This window comes from Theobroma umbraticum, unplaced genomic scaffold, assembly GCF_002168275.2.
Source record: "Theobroma umbraticum cultivar Fairchild unplaced genomic scaffold, ASM216827v3 scaffold_50.0, whole genome shotgun sequence".
Lineage (NCBI taxonomy): Eukaryota > Viridiplantae > Streptophyta > Magnoliopsida > Malvales > Malvaceae > Theobroma > Theobroma umbraticum.
Genome location: NW_018397261.1, coordinates 8,098,759 through 8,119,919, shown reverse-complemented (window position 1 = coordinate 8,119,919; position 21,161 = coordinate 8,098,759). Strand labels below are relative to the sequence as shown.

General features: G+C 34.7%; 5 protein-coding genes across 13 annotated transcripts; 3 read left to right on the top strand and 2 right to left on the bottom strand.

The window, feature by feature from the left end:
• Positions 1 to 1,558: 1,558 nt before the first annotated feature.
• On the top strand, positions 1,559 to 3,437 carry LOC110417870 (peroxidase superfamily protein). Its single transcript, XM_021430438.2, has 4 exons — positions 1,559 to 1,865; positions 1,990 to 2,172; positions 2,298 to 2,460; positions 2,852 to 3,437. Exons 1-4 carry the CDS (start codon positions 1,653 to 1,655, stop codon positions 3,271 to 3,273), a joined length of 981 nt encoding a protein of 326 aa, XP_021286113.1. The 5' UTR covers positions 1,559 to 1,652; the 3' UTR covers positions 3,274 to 3,437.
• A 197-nt stretch (positions 3,438 to 3,634) lies between these two features.
• EMB3101 (Tetratricopeptide repeat (TPR)-like superfamily protein) lies at positions 3,635 to 5,560 on the bottom strand. Its single transcript, XM_021430437.2, has one exon. The coding sequence runs from the start codon at positions 5,247 to 5,249 to the stop codon at positions 3,747 to 3,749; it is 1,503 nt and encodes a 500-aa protein (XP_021286112.1). The 5' UTR covers positions 5,250 to 5,560; the 3' UTR covers positions 3,635 to 3,746.
• A 296-nt stretch (positions 5,561 to 5,856) lies between these two features.
• Positions 5,857 to 9,999, bottom strand: LOC110417727 (serine/arginine-rich splicing factor SR34A-like). 6 transcript variants are annotated; one of them, XM_021430210.1, is made up of 14 exons: positions 9,905 to 9,986; positions 9,041 to 9,299; positions 8,783 to 8,896; positions 8,149 to 8,214; positions 7,988 to 8,062; positions 7,811 to 7,922; positions 7,647 to 7,693; positions 7,509 to 7,566; positions 7,330 to 7,379; positions 7,177 to 7,233; positions 6,765 to 6,844; positions 6,565 to 6,609; positions 6,421 to 6,454; positions 5,857 to 6,204 (listed from the first exon to the last, which is right to left on the bottom strand). In XM_021430210.1, exons 3-13 carry the CDS (start codon positions 8,867 to 8,869, stop codon positions 6,427 to 6,429), a joined length of 705 nt encoding a protein of 234 aa, XP_021285885.1. In that variant the 5' UTR covers positions 8,870 to 8,896; positions 9,041 to 9,299; positions 9,905 to 9,986; the 3' UTR covers positions 5,857 to 6,204; positions 6,421 to 6,426. The 6 variants fall into 6 exon arrangements, with proteins under 6 accessions (XP_021285885.1, XP_021285887.1, XP_021285886.1 ...); XM_021430212.2 differs by having other exon boundaries at positions 9,899 to 9,916; XM_021430211.2 differs by lacking the exon at positions 9,905 to 9,986 and adding an exon at positions 9,705 to 9,753.
• Positions 10,000 to 12,202: 2,203 nt separating this feature from the next.
• On the top strand, positions 12,203 to 15,567 carry LOC110417878 (Lung seven transmembrane receptor family protein). Its single transcript, XM_021430452.2, has 5 exons — positions 12,203 to 12,513; positions 13,098 to 14,034; positions 14,186 to 14,281; positions 14,477 to 14,613; positions 14,921 to 15,567. Exons 1-5 carry the CDS (start codon positions 12,296 to 12,298, stop codon positions 15,087 to 15,089), a joined length of 1,557 nt encoding a protein of 518 aa, XP_021286127.1. The 5' UTR covers positions 12,203 to 12,295; the 3' UTR covers positions 15,090 to 15,567.
• Positions 15,568 to 16,521: 954 nt separating this feature from the next.
• PYM (partner of Y14-MAGO) lies at positions 16,522 to 20,884 on the top strand. Of its 4 annotated transcripts, none has more exons than XM_021431560.2 (6): positions 16,522 to 16,624; positions 16,752 to 17,012; positions 17,552 to 17,668; positions 17,800 to 17,910; positions 18,453 to 18,683; positions 19,885 to 20,884. In XM_021431560.2, the coding sequence occupies exons 2-6, from the start codon at positions 16,821 to 16,823 to the stop codon at positions 20,026 to 20,028; spliced, it is 795 nt and encodes a 264-aa protein (XP_021287235.1). In that variant the 5' UTR covers positions 16,522 to 16,624; positions 16,752 to 16,820; the 3' UTR covers positions 20,029 to 20,884. The 4 variants fall into 4 exon arrangements, 3 of the variants coding, with proteins under 3 accessions (XP_021287235.1, XP_021287237.1, XP_021287236.1); XR_016351325.1 differs by lacking the exon at positions 16,522 to 16,624 and having other exon boundaries at positions 16,659 to 17,012; positions 19,885 to 20,612; positions 20,758 to 20,884; XM_021431562.2 differs by lacking the exons at positions 16,522 to 16,624; positions 17,800 to 17,910 and having other exon boundaries at positions 16,659 to 17,012.
• Positions 20,885 to 21,161: the final 277 nt, after the last annotated feature.

The following is a 21,161-nucleotide window of genomic DNA, read 5'->3' as shown; positions in this document are numbered from 1 at the left end:
AATCTTGTTGTGATTATATGAAATTGATTTCCATGGTTCTTAGTTCCACTGTACTTTGCTCATCAGGAACATGATCGAGGAGCTTCACCGATAATGGGAGCAGCCGACGGCTGATCAAGCATTTGCGTTGTTAAAACAAAGCAAAGGGCCCTTGCGAAAAACCAATTAAGAGCTTGTCTAGCAATTTGGCCAACTGATCTGTCTGATTTATGAACAGAAGGGATTCATCTATGTGTATGTCGCTATAACTGCTTTAATTGTTTGATAATGCCCCCGCCTCATTGTTAGACATAAACCTAATTGTTTGGTATTTTATATTTGATCATAACAATTTCCAATCACATGTGCCATATGGTCCCTATGTGTGTTGTATGTTTCGGAAAACCCATCTTCCAATATAATTAAACCTTTAATTTTCTTCTATCGCTGTTCACAAAAGTTAAAAAAATTTTAAATTTAAAACATGAGTGAGAAATATCAATAATTGTATATATTTTTTATTTAAAAAATCAAGATTCGAATCTTTTTTATTATAAATTAAAAAAATATGAATAGAAGGGTGAATATATTACTCGCCTCTCCCCAACCAAAAAAGGTAGCGTGTACCAAATTAAATCAAGCATGATTTTGATTTGAATGACTTGAGTTTTAAGCTACTCATTGCAAAAGCGAAGAAGGCTTAAAGTATTGGGCCCGAAGTGGAAATTAGAGGGGTGGTGGACGCATTTATATTGAGTGGTTGTGGAAGATATTAGCACTTAATTTTGAAACTTATTTGAATATGACCCGAGACATAACTATTTTCATTCCAGTATAGATATATATATATTTTATAATTGTGTTATTTTCCTCGACTATATATGTCTACATGTTTTTGTCAATGTTTGTGCTTTATTTTGTACGTAATTTAAGCTTATTTCCATGAAAATTTGACTGTCACATTATCAATTATAAATATAACGATAATTGGATAATAAAATGTGTCAAATTTTTAAAATAAATATCTAAAATCAATTGATAATAGATGGAAAAGTCTTTGTTATATTTCTATTTTTGTGATATTTTTATGATTATTTTAATATTTTTTTCTCAAATATAAAAATAACAGACATATCACGTAATGTGAATCAACAAAATAAAAGACTTACGGATGGAATTAATACACATGATAATATTTAACTCCCAAAACTTTAACTAAAAAACTAAGCTAATTAAGGCAAGTGCATGTAGTATCTATAACATATTTGTACAGATAAAAATTGAAAGTGAAAAAAAAAATTAAACTATAAATATGCAATTCTATATTAATATAAGTTTGACTTTTGTTGTAAAAATTTTTAAAAATTAAGCATGCAAAATATATTTTGAGATCTTCAAGGTTAAAATTAAAAGAAAAATTACTACCAAAAAAGAGAGACAAAAGTTACTAGTAGCTGTAAATTAAGTAGAGAAATGACAAACCACATGCAATTTTGGGGTTGACAGTTGACGTATGGGCTTCTTATCCGAGAAGCTGTCAACAGCTGACGAACTGCTGACCAATTCCGCCGCTTACTTAAATTCCTCTGCCTTGTTGTTCTGAGCCTCAGTATTTTCCCTTCTTCTTCTTCTTCTTCCTCCTCCTCGAAAACGTTGTTTTTATTGTTGTTATTATGAGCAAGAAAATAATGGCTCTTGTTTTCCTTCTAGTACTGTCTGCATCTTTCATTGGGATTTCTCAAGGCCAACTCACAGTGGGTTTCTATTCAAACACATGCCCAGATGCTGAGTCCATTGTCTCTGGGGTTGTTCGGAATGCTGCTCAGTCTAACTCCAACATTTCTCCGGTCTTGCTCAGGCTCCACTTCCATGACTGTTTTGTTGAGGTCTTCAATTTCTCTCTCTCTCTCTATGTTGTTTGTTCATTTCAATGTTAAAATTATGAAATGATTCCATGGTTGCTGATTCTGAATGGAACTATATATATATATATATATATATTATCATCAGGGCTGTGATGGTTCAATTCTGATAGAAAATGGTCCAAATGCTGAGAGACATGCATTTAGTCACCAGGGAGTTGGAGGCTTCGAAGTGATAGATCAAGCCAAAGCTCAGCTCGAAGCTACGTGTCCAGGAGTGGTTTCTTGCGCAGATATAGTCGCCTTAGCAGCTCGAGATGCTATAGCTTTGGTATAAACGTACTTGATTTGCATCATTGATATATATATACAGATACATCCTTTCTTTTTCTTTCTGATTTTGATCCTTTCCTCTCATGTTTAGTTATTGTTTCTATGTTTATGATGAGGATATAGGCAAATGGACCATCCTATGAGGTTCCAACAGGCCGTAGAGATGGAAGGGCTTCGGATGTTTCTCTGGCGGCTAACATGCCGGATGTTAGCAATTCAATCCAGCAACTCAAGGCTAAGTTTCTTCAGAAAGGACTCTCAGAGAAAGACCTTGTGCTTCTCAGTGGTAAATCACCTCTCTCTCTCTCTCTCTCTCTCTCTCTCTCTCTCTCTCATGCATGTTTGGTGATACCAAGGTTGGTAGGAATTCAAGTGATATGACTTGGTAAATGGTTTGTACGTGAAAATTCGTGATAACAAGTATGAAACTGATTAGTATTAATACAAGAGAAACGCTGCCAAGGTCCTGCAAACTAAGCAGATAAGCTGCTGTTTCAAGCTTTTTTAAGACAGATTCCTGAACCATAAAGTCCTACTAGCTTATTATAGGCTTCAGTTACGTTTGGCACTTTGTTGAATGTGCCAAAATAAAATAATCTACAATTTTGAATGATGGTCCTCCACTTGCGAGCATCTAATGCTAAGTCTACTTTTTGACTATTCCAATGTAAATGCAGCTGCACATACAATCGGAACCACAGCATGTTTTTTCATGACAGACCGGCTTTACAATTTCTCCCCTGCTGGAGGGTCAGATCCTGCAATCAACCCTGACTTTTTGCCGGAGCTGCAATCGGTATGCCCCCAGAACGGAGACGTGAATGTAAGATTACCAATGGATCGGGGAAGTGAGCAAACATTTGACAATCATATTCTGGAGAACATCAGGAATGGCTTTGCAGTGCTGGCATCTGATGCCAAGCTATACGAGGACGAAACGACGAGGATTGTAGTTGACTCCTATTTTGGAATGTTGACTCCAATCTTTGGAACATCTTTCGAAGCAGATTTTGTTGAATCCATAGTGAAGATGGGGCAGATTGGTGTCAAAACAGGGTCCAATGGAGAAATCAGGCGTGTTTGTACAGCTTTCAATTGAATTATTAGACTACAGATAATTTATCTGATATCATACAATTGTTTAATTACTCAGCAATAAGATGTATTAATCTGCGTAGATTGGTTGAACATGAAGCTAGTGCTTTACCGGCTACAAGTGAAATTTCCTTGTAAATTGTACGGTTCTTGAAGTTGAAATTGAAAAAGTGTTGTCATTTGTCATGAGTGAAACTCCAAAGATATTCACATGTTGCTACTGTCGGTTCAGATATGATGCCATGCCCAAGCGTGATGGTCTCATGCAAAGCACAGTGATGAATTTCGAGAAGAGTGCCATTTTTAATACCCAAATGTTGTCTTTTTTGCTTTGCTTTTTGTTACTTTTGAAATGAATGAGCGTTCGGTTGATCAGAGAGAGAAGAGAGACAAAAATTCCTGACGAATGCATTTCCACACAAAGCCAAGTTGATGCTGAACTTTTTGCCCAAATTCATTGTTCCATACAAATTGTAATTACTGGGTCAAAATGCCCTCAAAGCAAGCATCGGTGTCACTCCTTTTACAACAGACAGATGCAACCAATAAGTTCCATAGAGAAAAATCTGGCACCATGCCCTGACTAACCATCTCTTCCAACCACATCACAGCTTCATATTGCCTACCTACTGAACAAAGCCCCCTTACAAGAGCATTGTAAGTTTCTGCGCCAGGCCAATGTAATTTGATCACCATCTCCTCCAACACCCGACTTGCTTCAACAAATTTACCATCTTTACACAACCCATCAACTAGAATGCTGTAAGTTTGCTTGTCAGCTGAGCAACCAACCTGCTTGGCCATCTTCTTCAAGTACCCAACAGCCAATTCTGAATCCCCTGCATCACAGAGGCATTTCAAGACAATATTGTACAACCTAACACTTGGAACACAAGTTCCCTCTTTTATATCCTCTTCAATTACCTTCACTGCTTCACTAACTCTCCCTTTCTTACTCAAAGCTTCTGCCTTTGCCTCATACATCAACAATGATGGCCAAAACCCTTTCTTACGCATTTCATCAAGCACTGTCTTAGCCTCATCAACTCTAACTTCGTTGTAAAGATCAATAGCCATTGCACAATAACTACCCATACTAGGAACTCCCCCTCTTATCAAAGCTTCATTAATCAAACGTTTTGTAGCTTCTGAATCGTCCCCATTCCCACATTTACTTAAATCAATCCGGTGTCGACGGCTCTTAGGAGCCTTCAAACCCTTCCTCAAAATCTTACCAAGAAGTTCCAGGGCTTCTTCAACCTTGCCATTATCGCACAGAGAATACAATAAAATCCTATAAATCACTATATCTTCACCACTACCCTTTTGGGAAATCCTCCAAAACATTGAATATAGCAAGTGGGTAGCTTCATTTAACCTCCCATCATCACATAAACCCTTCATTAAAATCCTATAACTTTCCCTATCCGGATAACAACCTTGAAAATCCATTTCTTGGAAAACATTCAAAGCAAGATCAGATTTTTTAAACTGACAAAGCCCTTCCATCAACAAATTCAAAGATTTCACCCTGGATTTCACTTCCAGCCTACAAGAATTCTCCAAAAAAAGCTGATAGGCAGCTTTGAAATCAGACTCTTTCACCATGATTCCCAAAAGGGTATTGAAAGATTGAGTAAAATTGACACAATTAAATTGAGGAATGCCGTTAAAAAGATCTACAGCCTCATTTACCATTCCAGCACTAGCAAAAGTTCTGATAACTCCAGCAAAAGTTGAATCTTTGCACTCACAACAATCTTCTTTCATTTGATCAATCACTTGTCTCATCTCGGAGAGTCGACCGGAGTTTCCCAGAATGTCAATCATGGTGGCGTAAACAGGACCGTTGTGGCGGTAATTGGGGTACTTTTGTTGGGCTTGATTGAAGACTTGAAGAGCTGTTAACGGGTTCTTTTGGGCTCTTATAATTTGAGCGAGATGTGTCGGAGTTAAAACTCTTGGCCATCTTATGCTCATCGCCACCTCAACTCTCGTCAAGCTTGATTTGCTGTGCAGAGCTTTCAAATTTCAGTTTTATATCAGTGACGAATTTAACCGAACAGCTGGCGATATCCGTTAATCAAATGATTACCCAGAAACCATCCAGGAGAGAATCAATAGAGGTTGCCCGTAGGAGAATCCAACAGAGACCTTACTACCCAGATTCCGACCGAAAAATTAGACATCCCATGCGCTCAGAGAGTGTTTTGTCGTGCCAGGTCACACTGCTTTCTGAAACAAATAATTTTGGCGGGAACCAAAACCTTAACAAACAGCTTTCTTGTTCATACCATGCAACATCCCTGAATAAATCCGGCATTCCCAAGGTTAGCTATGATATAAATATTGATTTTTCACTCATATGATAAAATATTTGATTTTATATACTCAATATATTCAGTATTAATAGATTTCAATATAAATATCTTATTTTAAAAAAATTCAATACTCAAAAAGTTCGATATAAATATACGATTCTTTTATCCATATAAACTATAATTCATAAATATTTACGAATATTCTGAAATATCCGTGACAAAAAGTCTAAGAAGTTTGTTGAACATAAAAACTACATACTGAAATATTAAAGAAATTCTAAAAAAATTTGAAGAGCTTGATACATTTATCTAATATTTATATAGATTACTGCAAATAAGATAATAATAGCTCAATAGCACATCTTTTGAACGTTCGACCATACTTCAATACGAGAAAAGGTACAAAAAGGGCAGGTCCTTTATGCAACATTACAAGCAAGCAGCACTACCGAAAGTAGTACATGAATCGAATAAGCTGGTACTACAGGATACACAAGAAAGATATTGAGCTAATCTTCACTACCATATGCACCAAAATATTCATAAATGCTTCGAAGTTTCTAATTCTGAGTCAGTAGGAACTTCAGCTGACGTTGACCGCTGTGCAAACATTCCTGTCATAGCAATAAAACCCGAATAAGGAAACCACTAAAAGAATTTCATCATGGTATTTTCCTGCTGACAAAGATCGTGTACCCAATTTTCTTCTAAACATGCATCATCAAAGCAAACTGATGATTAAACAAACCGGCATCCTCAGGTTGGTTTTACTTTGATTTCAAGCCATTTACTAGTGGTCACTTGCAAAACTAGGAGTACCAAGAACTTACCTGCAGTCAGTTCGACCTTGACCTTGATCTTGATCTGCATATGGATAAGCAAAAAATACAAAAAACAAAAATGAGCACCAAGGAGAGGAAAAGGACTGGTTAACCAAAAGAATATATATACCAAACTTCAACATATATACATACCTGGATAATCTGGCTGGTGAGGGTGACCTAGATTTTGACACAGACCTGGTAAAGATAAAGAATCAGTCTTACCATGACAAAGAAGATAGCCAGCTGTGCACATGTGAGAGAATGAGTGCGTGAGTGTTTTTTGTTTGTCTATCTATCTCAGCATGTGGGCATACAAGAGAGAGCAAAGAGAAAAAAGAAAACAACAGAACCTCCTATTGCTTCTTGGACTCCCACTTCGACTCCTACTTCGGCTTCGACCACCACGCGGGCTACCCTCATAGCATTTCACCTGAAATTATGATTGCAACACAATGTAACTATTAAAGAGAAAAAAAAAAGGATTAATGAAATGCCCTCAACATCAATAAAGAAAGGGCTTTCTTTTGTATCAAAGACATATTTATTCACGTAGCACCACCAACACCGCACCCCCAAAAAACCATTATATTTTCAAGTGAAACCACTATAATACGGCCACAGCAACTTGTACACAAGACAACTTCAGAAGAGAGACACCACATATTTCCTTTGTCAGTCAAAACCTTAAAACATGGAGAGAATGTTTAAGAAAGCCCATAAACCACGTAACTTTTCCAAACCCAAAAAAGGAAAAAGGATTACCCTGATATAAGCCCTTGCAAAAGGATTTCGAAATTCAGAATCATCAAGTTTCCTGATCTGTGCAAGAGGAAATCAAGAGCAAGGTAAGTAAAATAATCAAGAAGCACAAGCCACAAACAAATCAAATCAATAGAATAATTCCAATTAACTTACTGCATATTTCATGTCATCATAATTGGTGTAGTCCACAATACCCATTGCTCCTACAAGAGGAAAAACTATAGCTTAACAAATGGAGAAATCCAACAAATATAAAATGAAATGCAAATGAAACAGATAGGTATGATAGATGTAACATGAAAATAGTGAGTGAACCTAATTAGATCTCATACCATCACCATCCCTATAAACTTCTGCAAAGCAAACATCTCCAGCCTTACGCATGTGATCCTGAAATAAACCCACTGATTATAAGTTTTTCACATTCACATGCGAAGAAACTTAATGTAGAAGAAGTTGGAAAATCTTACCTTCAGATCTTGCCATGAAGCTGAAGAAGGCAATCCACGAACAACAACTAAATAATTGTAAATGAAAACGTCACATAAGGAAATATACAACCAGAACAAGATAATAGTAAAACATAAAGACTGAAACAGAAACTTGAATTTCAAAAATTGTATATAGTTTTCACCTCGAAACTCAGACCGATGAGAAGTCCCAAATCGTCCTCTACCACCGCTGCCGCCACTACCACCATATCCACGTCGAGAAGATTGCCCTCTACCACCATGGGCTAGTTCAACCTGATTCAAGGGTCAGATAAGACACCACCTAGAGAACAATAATGCACTGGTTAAAAGTCAGTTACCCGGATACGACACCCATCAAAATTATAGCCATCTCGACCCTTAATTGCGTCTTCAGCATCCAGAGGGTCCTCAAACTGCAAATAAGAACAACTTAGAAATAGGCAGAAAAAAAGCCATGAAGAAATTGCTCAAAAAGTATGTCTTCATGGAATGTTTATACCTCCACGAAACAGTAACCAGGAGGGCGGGGAGGAAGCTTCAATTCGATATCCAAAATACGTCCATACTGTAACCCATAAAAGTCATATTAGAAGTGCCGAAAAGCAAACAAACTAGTACAACCCTTCAAGTGCTGCATAATAATCAGCTTTGCAAAAAGTAATTCAAGGTCCTTCAATTGCACAAGTTTGATAGAACAAGAAGGATTGAGAAGAACAGTTTGAGTCAAGAAGAATATAAAGCAGACAGAGTAGCTGCTTAGTATGAGACAAAGGAAAGCATTCCAAAACTCAGTATGGGAATCATACATTATGCCCATCTAAGGGCACATAAAACAGAAAAAAACAGCTTTGCTTTCCCAGAACAAATTTAATTCTTGGAGAAGATAAATGATGAAGTGAATAACAGTTCACATAAATTACTCTTACATATCTTAGTAAAACGTTACTAGAAGCTTTAAAAATCATGAAAAGGATTAAAAGCATCAAAAGCCATCTCCAGAAGACTAATTCAAGCTGCCAAGATCAAACAAGAAGCAATTGACCAGAATTATCAAAATCAGTATACAGTATTCTCATTTCTTTTCTTCTTCTTTAGACATATACAAAATAAAGAAAAGTCTGCATGACATAAACCTTGTAGAAAAGGTCTTCAATCTCCCACTCTTTGATATCTAGCGGTAGGTTACCAACGTATATGGTGCGGGAAGAACGACCAGCCATTTGTTGATGTGCAGTGGGCACAATTCACTGCAGACAAAAAGTGGAAACGAAAATTAATCCTTTTTGAAGAGTCACAATTTGCAATTACAATTTTCACCAGAATTTCTTTTCTATTGCTCAAGCTCATTAAGACAATAGGCAATAAAGCAAAGCCAATTATGTGAAGCAGACCAAGAGCAACTCTTGAAGTGGTGCTCCACAGGCTCCATCACTCATGTGCTCCAAGATGCACCAGAGCTATTATTAAATAGATAACAATTTTGAACTCCTCATCCTTTCCTTGACATTTGCAGAGGGATAGCAATCTTCTCAGAGTGATCAAGAACCTCCATTTACCAAAATACTCATAAATCCAATATGACTCCTTTGTCCCCATTTCTACATCCTTATGTATATTCCCAAAGCTCCTATGTGTTGAAGCTCCTTTCATCTATCATACACAAAGTGTTTGAGTTATGAACTGTGATATGAGATTGATAAGATATTTATATGCATTCTCAAGGTTTTTTTATACGTGTATTGACAATTACTTGGATCAGGGAAACAATTAATATGTTCCAAAATCTCTTACTCTTTACTGTGTTTGCAAATGGTATTGATTTAGAGTTCTCAAAAGGCTATGGAGGCCCAACCGTCCAAAGAAGATAGATAGAAGTTCATTTTAGCAAATTCTAACTCTCATACCCGAGACCCAGAGCCAAAACTTGATGCAACTAAGAAGCCCACGAAATGGACAACAATCTAATAAGAAAAACAACATGCCAAGCAAACTATCCGGCAATGAGGCTTACTTACATAACGTAAAAGAAATCCGTTCTCAAACTAGTGGTTTTACCTTTACCCTCCATTGGAGAGTCCATGCCAAGGGTTCAACTCCATTCTCCCCCAGCCTTGTCAAAATGTACCCAAACCAAAGCGGAAAAAACACAGATACAAACCCAAAAAAGCGCGAAGATAAATTGAAAAGATAGAATATAACGAACAAGAAAACTGATAGACCCTAGATAGTAGATACAGGTGACGTCATACCAGTACCTGAGGGCTAGGGATTACGACGATCGGAAGCGTAACGGAGTGACCGGTGTTGTGACAACTGGGTGAACCGAACCAATAATTTAACGACGTGAGGGTTTGTTGTAAAGCGGATAATAATAAAGTAGGGAAGAGGTTAAAGGGCATTTTCGGTCATTTTGGCCAATATTTTCCCACTCAGATTCTGCCACGTCATTTTTGTTTCCTTATAAACTTCTTCATTCCTGTATTAATACGTGGCGTATAACCCGCTTTTTGGTAAATGAAATGCGTTAATTGGTTTATCCAATTTTTTATTGCGTTTTTGAGATTTCAAATAAAGGACTTAAATATTAAAAAAGTTTTTGAATTTATTTTACTTTACCTAAAAAAAGTTTTTATTTTTTTATATTTGTTTAATTTGTATATATACACATATTTAATTATAATAAAAATTTAATAACTTTCAAACACATTATTCTCTTTACATGACATATGACATAAAAAATCTCATTTTTTTATATTAATTACTATATGAATACGTCATATATCACATAGATAAAAAAATTAATTAATATTAATCTTATATTTCTTTTTTTTATTAAAATTAAAGTCTTTATATGGATATAAATTAAAATTTAAGATATTTTTTGGATATAATAAAAAAATAAATTTTTTAACATAAAAGTGAAATATTTCAAAAAATTTTAATATTTTCTTTTGATTATGACAAAAAAGATTCAAATTTTATTTTTTAGACAAATCGATCATACACCAATCAATAAATCAAATGCTCAGATGTAATATTTTTTTAATATTTAAACCTAAATAGAGTAATAATATTTTTTTGAGAAAAAAATATGTTTCCGTAATTAAGAATTTTTGTTTTATTGATTCTTGAGTTATTACGATTGTTTATCGCATTAAACAAGTAAATTTAATTAATAGTATAATTATATTGAAAATTTGGTGATAAATTTGATTTTTGACCAAATAAATTAATAAGCAACTTAATGATTAGATTTAAATTTCATATTAAGTGAAATCCGAACCTGATTACATTAATTTCTGTGTGATAATCTATTTATCTATATATTTATTACACATGTATGTGAAATTCATTAAAAGCATAACAGGTCAACCCGTATATAAAATGTACTAAAATTATTCTTAATAATGAATCAGTCAAATTGAAATATCTACACTGAAATAAGAATGAATTGTAAGTAAAAGTTTCAAATTGACTATTTAATGCACCCGATTGTGAATTATATCTTTTCCACGTCCATTAAGCTATTGAGATATTGAATGTAAAATAATAATAATAAACATAGGGCAAAAACATCAAGACATTTAGGTTCTATACGATTTCAACTAAAGTAATTTCAATTATAGCAATTCATCAAAAAATAAATAAATACTATTTAATAATATTAATTTTAGCTAATAAACTCATAAAGTCATAAATTATTATATCACTAAAGAAGCAAAAAAAAAGTTAATAAACTATGTTTATTTATATAAACATAGTTTTATGTACAAAAAGAAAAGCTAATACTAACTACCAAACAGTTCAATTGTTCATCCCTAATCATCCCAACATCATATTTAAATTTCATTTGATTAATGTTGTAATTTCTTTTATTTTTTACTGTGTGGCTTTATTTTTATTTAATTTTAATTTTTAAATTATTGTATATAAAAAATTTAAAACTTAAAAACATTAATGAAATATAAATGCAATAATTTCACATCATAAAATAAAAATTTTAATGAAGTTATTGAAGATATAAAATTAAAAGATAAATGAGAGTAATATAGTTTACAATAATAAATTTGTTTTATGAGATTTAAAATTTAACTTTTAATCATTTTGTTTTATTTTATTATATTTATATTTGACACTATTAAAACAATATTAACGAAGAAATAATTAAGTATTAAATTTTAGATCGGTAAATTTGGTTTCTTCTCAAATCGTAAAGTGTTTTTTTTTTAATTTAATTCAACATTAAATAATACTCATACTCTACTAATTATAGTAAAATAAATTAATTAAAAGTAATAAAAAATAAAAAATTATTTAAATATTTTAAAATAAGTTATAGATTTTTAATTATTATATTTATTAATAAATTAATAAAAAATTTTTGAAGCAAAATTAATAAAAAATTTTAAACACTATATATATAATATATTAAAAAAAAGAAAAACTTAATTCAGCACGGCCACGCAGACGTGCTTCTTGGGCGCGTAAGCGTACTTCCCAGTCACCGACAGTAACGTTGTGCTTGCTTTGCTTAATCTTTTGCTTCTTTCTTACTCATTCTTCTCCCTCAAATCCGCCGATCTACTCTCTCTCTCTCTCTATCTCCTTCTCGTCAGGAGCTAAGACTAAGGCCCCAATTCCTCGCCATGGGTTCCGCATTGCAAATAGCCAACAAAAACATCGGCGTTTTAATCTTTCTTCTATTGTCAACCGCTTTAACGACGACCGACGCTTCAATCCACATCTACCAGAACCAACTCTTCAATGAAGTCGGCAATGCTTATCTTCTTCCCGGCGGCAGTGAAGGACTCGCTGCCTCTCTATCCTCCGACAACTCCGCCACCGATGGCCGGTCTTTTATTCGGTAAAGAAGCATTTATCTTATTAATAAAGTGAATCGTTTGCTTCTTATGTATTCAAGTTTTTTCCATTGTTTATGCTCAAGTTTTGGAGGAAGAATGTGGCTGTGTTATCGATTTTGGATTAGATCTGTTAGAAAGTCGTTAAGATTTTGCTTGTCGCGTTTACAGATTTATTATCTAAGCCACGCATGCTTAGTTGTATCTATGAGGATTGTTGAAAGATGCATTATTGCCCTCCTTGGAATTTTCTTGAGCAGAGAAGGATTGATGGGATCAATGGCTAGTCCTTTTCTAATTTGTTTTTTGAAAATGAAGAAATGTACTTTTCATTTTTTTTTTATTTATAATTGCATATTGAAGTGAAAATGATTATCTGAGCAGATCCAAGATTTTTGTGCTACTATCATTTATTAAAATATATAATTAATGCTTCTTAAGGCCATGGTTAATTGTATGAGCTTTTCAGAATTATATGTAGCCATAGATGTAAACAATTATGTTTATGCATAAGTAAAATGGGCATTGTGGTGCTGAATTAAGCATTTCATTTTCAAAATTTGATGTCTTACATGTAATTTTTATACAGATTTGAGAATATCACATTCTGGAGGACCCAGGATGCTGCAGATGAGCATTCCGACATGGAACATAGTACCGGGTTGATACAAGCCGTGATTTTTGAGGCTGCTGATCGAAATAATATTGGTGGTTCAGCTTATGGTGGACAGAGGTCAATTTGTTGCACCCCTGATCTTGCTAAGCTTGAAGGTTGCAAGCAAGGTGAAGTCATTAGGATACCTTCTGCAACAGATATTAACTGGCCAATTGTTTTAAACATACAGTTCGGTGGAAACTACTTATCGACAAGTATGGAAAATGCAGAGGTTCCCATCACGAAAACTGGGATGTATAATTTATTTTTTATAGCATGTGATCCGAAACTCAAGGGAACAGTAATGAGTGGGAAGACAGTGTGGAAGAATCCTGATGGTTATTTACCTGGGAGAATGGCTCCATTGATGAAGTTCTATGTGTACATGGCAATTGCCTATGTGTTGCTTAGTGCCATTTGGTTCTCCCAGTACATGAGGTTCTGGAAAGATATCCTGCAACTTCAGCACTGCATCACTGCTGTCATTGGTCTGGGTTTGTTTGAAATGATATTGTGGTATCTGGAATATGCAAATTTTAACAATACAGGAATGAGGCCTGTTGTAATTACAACTTGGGTTGTGACAGTTGGAGCTATAAGAAAAACACTTTCTCGACTTCTCATACTTTCTGTTTCAATGGGTTATGGTGTTGTACGCCCAACTTTAGGTGGTATTACCTCAAAGGTGCTTCTCCTCGGAATAACTTATTTTTTGGCATCTGAATTACTGGACATTACCGAGTATGTAGGGACCATCAATGACATATCAGGAAGAGCAAGACTCTTCTTAGTCCTTCCTGATGCATTCCTGGATGCATTTTTGATATTGTGGATTTTTACATCTCTTTCAAAAACACTGGAGCAGTTACAGGTATTTTAAAATTTTATTTTTCAGCTTTAATGGTCAATGACCTTAAGTTTTTTTCATTGCAATAACTGTGCTTATTCTTCTTCATGATTTCATTTCACAATTTTGCTTTCATACTGTATGAATTTCAGTGACTGACATTATTTTCATCCAGGCAAAGAGGATATCAGTAAAGTTGGACCTCTATAGGAAATTCTCAAATGCATTAGCTGTGGCAGTGATTGCTTCAGTCGCATGGATAACTTATGAGGTATGATTTTGTCAAGATTTTGGTTTCTTTCTTGGTTGGTGTTTGCATGCTATATTTCGTGAATAAATGACAAATATTAGTAAAATTTGTTAAATATTGCTGGAAAGACAATTATTTATTGTGAAAAACTATTTGTAGCCCTTAGTAAGATTGCAATGCAGAATTTATCATTGATCCGATATGTTGCTACAACAGGTATACTTCAAAGCAACAGATCCTTTCAACGAGAGGTGGCAGAGTGCTTGGATCATCACAGCTTTCTGGGACATTCTTTCATTTGTACTACTCTGTGTTATTTGCTACCTTTGGGCTCCATCTCAAAGCTCCCAGCGGTGCGTTTTTATTCTTGTAGAAGTTTTTAATGAGTCAATAGGATTGTTCCTTAACCTTTCTCCTCTCCTTTCAACTTAAAAATGCTTTGAGGACTTACCATTTTAGTTAGAATCTGCAATCACATAGTTGGGAATCTTCCCCTATAGATATGTTGTCATGACTATATAAATATATATATATATATATATATATATTTGGGGGTTGGGGTTGGGGGGGCTGTGGTGATATACATCTCTCATAGCTTTAATTTGCTGTAGTTTTGCCACTTTTTGTGCTAACATACTCAATACTGCTAACTGTCCTCAGGTATGCATACTCAGAAGATGTGGGAGAGGAATTTGATGATGAAGAAGCTCAATCTTTAACTAGGGGACAGTCTGATGGGGATGTCAGTTTAGTCAAGCAGGAGAGGAAGAATGGAAATGCTGGTGTCTCTGATGAGGAAGATGACTCAGAAGAGGATAAGAGGGAATAAAGCCGCTTGGTGGAACATGATCTTTAATCAACCTTGTTCAGCAGTGCCAAACCACATCAACCAGAGCCCCTGGGGCAACAATTCTTCGAAATAGCATGCAAAGGGAACAAATCCGATACCAAAAATTGATCTTGCTTACTTCTGCCGTGGATAGACAGCCTGGTAGATTTTCTTCGTCTCTTTTGTCCATATATTGTAGTATTCTTTAATTGTACATGAGAAAAAGGGGGTCGCAAATGCGCAAATGGGTGCATAGCGTAGAGAATAAAACAGGTATCGGAATGGCATTATCCAATCTCTCTGATATCCGGATGCATGAGATCAGTTGTTGTATGGTGTTTCTTCTTTGTAGTAATATTAGGTTTTGTGTGATGTGAAATTTTTGTTTACATGATTGAGAGATGGGTCCATTGCCATATCTCATTTTGGGTGTTTTGACAGGGACAACTTGATTTATCAAGAAAGATTTCTTATGTTTTCCTCTAGTGGTTATGGTCTGATATGCTTCAAAAGTTTTTTGACAAATTCTCTCATTTCATAATTTTTTCTTTTGCTGCTTCGCCTCATGGTGTTGTAATTTGACGATGCAAATCAAAGGATGTAATGGAAGCCTTTATTTATTGTAGTGGTTTTTTTTCTTTTATTAATTGAGAAAAGGGGACTTGAATTTTATTTTTTAGTTAAGAAATCTTACACTAATTAATTAATCAAATATTTGAGTATTTTATTTCTTTATTTAATGACAATATTTGCAATATTTTATTAACATAATAAAATGCACTTTTGATTTCTAACACCCAAACAATTTAGTTAAATTATGTAGATTCATTTATGCGAACAATTATATTAAAATAAAATTTACCAAAGAGAAAGAACTTTCAAAATTTTAGGCAAACTAAAATTCATAATTTGATTTTTGATTAATTTTAATTTAATAATAAATTGAGTTAAATTTTATTAAATTTTGTAGAAAAATAGTTGAATTAGTACTTCAAACTATTTGTCAAAAACTAATTTATCCATGATTGGATAATTAAGATATTAGTCAAGTTCAATTGATACACTCATTACACTAATTGGATTTTGATATACTTATAAAAGAAGAGGACTCAACTTGATTCAAGCCTATATTTGGCTTTTCATATCTTTAATAAGGGGTTTCATATTAGTAAAGAATTGAGTAAATTTTGATTTTATTTATTATGTATTCATATTTCTAAATTAAAAAACATACTTATTAAGTGAAAAAAAAATAAAAAATTTATCTCATCTAATATTACAAATATCATAAAATTTTAAATTAAATCGTACAAACATCTAATTTAATTTTTAATTCTCCTCAAATTGTATTTTTTTTTCTCTTGTATCATCTACTTTTTTTGTTTTCAATTTCCATTTTATATCGATGACCATGAAATAGGATTGTATGATGTATCTCCCACGGTTGAAGACAAGGAAGAAAAGTTAAAGGGGCAGAAGTTAAAATACCTTAACTATTGGGGAGCAAATATGGAATTATAACATCTGCATTTAAGGTATCCAAAAACAAAAACAAATTTCCATAAAAAACATTTATTTTCTTTTTTTTTTTCAAGATTCTTATGCCCTTTTTGTCTGATAGGATAGTGAATCCAGTTTGATTGATTTCTCGAACTCATGCAGTAATTCTGCCAAATCACAGTCCCAGGGATCAAAAGAAAGCTATCCATTAATTTCAAGAAGGGTTAATCGATGGCAAGCAACAATGGAGGGGGTGAAGAGCAATTGACGAAGATGACGGAATTGAGCAAAACCCTAAAAGAAGGTGAAAGGATTCTAGCGCCCACCCGGAGACCCGATGGAACCCTCCGCAAACCCATTCGGATTCGGGCCGGGTATGTTCCCCAAGAGGAAGTCGCCATTTACCAGTCCAAAGGTGCCCTGGTATGTCACATGCCCATGTATGTATGTAATGTATGCGTCCATTTGCATGTAGTTTTCATCTTTTCGCTTGTTTTAGTAATTCGAATGTTGTGGAAGAGAGAGGGATGGCATCCAATTTTTATTTTTGATGTGTATGCCATTGTTTTTATCCGTGGGTTATATGTATGTACGCGTGTATGGTGGATGCTGTATGTTCCAGTGTTTCTATTCGGTGTTTGTGTCTATCTTTATAGTTATGTTTGGCTGTCGAGGATGTGGGAAATTTGGCTATGGCTTTATGGTTGAGTTTTGAGGCTGCAAATTTCATGTTAAAGTAACTTAATTGTTGATAAAGTTTTGTTGAGTGTGAAGAATACCTTCAATTCTGTCCCATTCAGCTAAATTGAGTAGAGACTTTGGTCTGTGGGGTTATTGGATTCGAAGTTCTATTTCGTGGCAATATCTCCTGCAAAATGTTGTCATTTTTTTTTTCCAGAAAGGAAAACGAGCAAGAAGAACAGGAAGAGTGGCATTGATCTTCGTTTTAATCTGTGATGCAGTGGAAAAAGGAGATGGCGTCACAAGTAGGGCCTCCAGGTTATGATCCAGCGATGGATACAAAACCCAAAACCAAGTCAGCAAAGAGAAATGAAAGAAAGAAGGAGAAACGGCTACAGGTATGATGCTTGTTGCTGTTATCTAGCATGAATTTCCATTTAATGGTTTCCGCAATTTTGGCTTATTTCTTTTTCTGCTAGGGATCATTCAACTATTTCATAAGAGAAATGATTTCATTTCTTTCCTTCAGTTGGCGAAGTATTTGGATATATTTGTCAGCCTTATGGCCCATTTCAAGCCTCCATGGATGGTCATTCTTTTTGTGCATCGTTCTTGCAACATTGCAAAGGGACAGTATAATGTAGTTTCTTTTGTCTTCAGTCAATGCCCTTTCTTCTGTAAATGATCAAAAAATCCAAGGAAACAGTCCAGAACATCTTTAGTGTTTATGAAAGCAAGCTTTAGTGAATGCGTTTTCTATGGCTTTCTGATGGCATATGTGGTCTGCCAACAGCTCTGCAGCATTTTAGATCTCTTGCAATGGACTCTGTACTTCTTTATTTCTATTTTACCTTTATTGCTTTGATATGAAAAGTTATTATTAAAAAAAAGATTAAAAACTTGTCATTCGTGCTGTGGTTTAGATATTCACCCTTGCTCAATAGCTGTGCAACAACATTATTTGTGCCAGCTACAAAATTGTAGAAAAGTATATCTGCTGCATTAGGTAGTTAATAGAATAAACTGATTGGGTTTGGATATGAGCTTAATGTCTCTATTAATGTAGTAAGATATAAATATCTAGTCTTGACATTGTTCTGGACATTAAGCCAACAAGATTCTGTATGTTAATACTTAGCATTTCATTTACTAAGTTACTTATGGCAGGCTGCTCTTGAAAAGGGTAAGAACATGGAAGCAGAGGCGGATGATGAGATTGAAAAGGAGGATGTGCCTGAGGAAGATTCAGATCATGGATCCGAATCTGTTAAATCATTGACATCTCAGATGACTGAGCTTGCTGTTTCTCAAAATCCTGTTCCAACCTCCCCTCCTTCAAACACAGTGCAGGCCTCAGATGCTGATGTACCAGTTCAAGATCTTGATAAAAAAATTCGAGCACTCAAAAAGAAGGTATAGTTCATTCCACCTTTGTATTAACATGTAAACAATATCGGTTATAATTTGCCAGCATCTTAGGACATCTTAACAAACCCTTGAAGAAGGAAAAAGTTAGCTTTGTCATCTCTACATTAAAACCCTTTATCTAAAATCAAACTCATCCTTTATGCTCGGTAGACAGAAGACTTGTCACTAACAGATGCAATCATTAAGTAATCATCTCTAATGGGAGGAGAGCAAATTGAATAATACTTACCAAGTAAAAAGATCTGAATGAGGAACAAGATATATTAAATTTTGAATCATTCAAATCAATAAAATGTTTACTCTCTGTTTACTAAATTGACCTCATATGCCTTTCCACGTGCATGTGAATCTGTGCACATTTGGTTGGTATAACCATATGCTCTGGACAGCTTTACTGCTACTTGTTCAGGGTTTGAAAAAAGTTCTAAAGACAAGTGTGAAAATATGCTATGCTAAAGGCCAAAACTCATCCACACTGCTAAAAGAATTCTATGCTGCTTTATAATTGTCAAATGCCAGATTGTTATTCTCCTTGTTGTGTATAGCTTATCCCCTTTCTTGGGCTGTGAGTGTAATAAAAGTTGCTGCTAACAAATTTACTTCTGGGTGCACATCCCTCCCACTTGTTCTCTTGCTTTGGGTCTCCATATTCCATTCTATCTTGACTCCTGTTTGTTCTTTCTTCCATCTTTGAGTCAGTTGCTTTCCCCTGAAGAGGCTTAAAAAAAGTTTCTGGTTTTTGTGCATGGGCGCATAGGTGTTTGAATATGTGTCTAATAGAGGCTTGTTTGCAGCAAATATGTATTATGATTAGTTTCGTGTAACTTTTCTTGCACATAATTGAGGACTATGACAGACATCAAGGTTATAACTGAATATTTGAGTGACAACAAGGTTTGTGTTATAATTCATTCCTATTAGACGTTTCAACTTCAAGTTGTTGCTTAATATGTTCAAGGACTTTGAGGGACTTCAGCATGGAATTCTTTATTTCAGTACTGGCAACGGCAAGTTATAGTTTACATTGGTGTCCTTCCCTTTCCTTCGATGGTGGCATGGTGCTTTTATGCTTTTTTGGAGAGAATTTGTTTTAAATTTGACATGCTTTCAATTCCTAAAGCATCAAGTGTATAAAGATTTTATTGTTTTGTTGTTGGTTCACCTGAATATTGGTTTGCATATGTAGATTCGATTAACAGAAGCTCAGCAGCAGAAAACTCCACAGCAAGATATGAAGCCAGAACAGCTAGAAAAGTTCGCAAAACTGGAAGGTTGGCGTCAGGAGCTAAAGCTTTTGGAGGATAAAAAGGCTGAATTGGCAGCGTTGTGAGTTGGGGTTTCTGTCTCTGTGAAGAAACTATGTAGTTTCCATTTACAATTTGATGGAGATGCAAAAACTGCATTGTGGAACAGAGGTGAATCTATTGAGATTTTGTTCTAAAAACGGCGTGTGAATTTGCATTTGATGCATATGACCATGTTTAATTAGTACCCGTTCCCCTGCCTTTGCACATGAATGATAATGCACATCAATGATTTACAACTAATACAATGCCAATTTCGCTTTAGTGGCTTTATTAGCATAATTTGCTTAGCATTCTCATTATGCCTCCAACGTTATAGTGGCAAACCTGCATCTGAACTATTGGCTTGCAGTTGCAGATTGCTTGGCTCATTTGGATTAGCAGTTATTCAAACACCATATAACATTTATTATTGATCATTTTCACCATTGCCTGTGCAATTGTTTTGAGCAAAAAAACAGTTACAAAGTCATGGGAATGACTACTGCTAGAGATCTTTTTATCGAAAATTCGGATAATTCTGCACAATTGGAGACTCCCATGGCTGTAAAAGCAACATAGCTGCAGGCCGAGAGCAAAATTCCCATGGTCTCCCTTTCACAGTGTGATTGTGAGTAGTAAATAATGGTTGCTCATACTCTGATCAAAACTCTTTTACTCTGACGGTGAAGCTTACATTAACCTTGCTTATGATGCCAAATTCTGCAGTATAAATCACCTATTAATTTTTTTTTCTTCCATTTTTTGAATTGCAGAGTGTCCCGGTCAAAATCTCAAATCAAAATCGAGATCTCATATCGATTGTTTAGTAAAGTATGATTGAATATTTAAATGTTCAATTTATTAAACTAGAAGAATGGCATGTATCTCACTTTATTATTATTTTTCTCATAGTGCTTTTGTGCTTTCGTTTTTCCCATTAAAAAAGAGTTTCCATGAATTTGGATTAAGAAATTTTCCTATCTAGGGAAACAAAAAAAATTTAATCACACGATTACTTCCAGGATCTAGCCGTTTAGTGATTGGAATACTGGCTAACCCGACCATAGATTGTTATATCCCAGCAATCCCTTGCTTCATCAGAGTTCTGATGCTTGTCTTTATTCCTTCAAGCCGTTAATGATATTGGAAATCAACCATTAGAATTGGAGGAAAATTG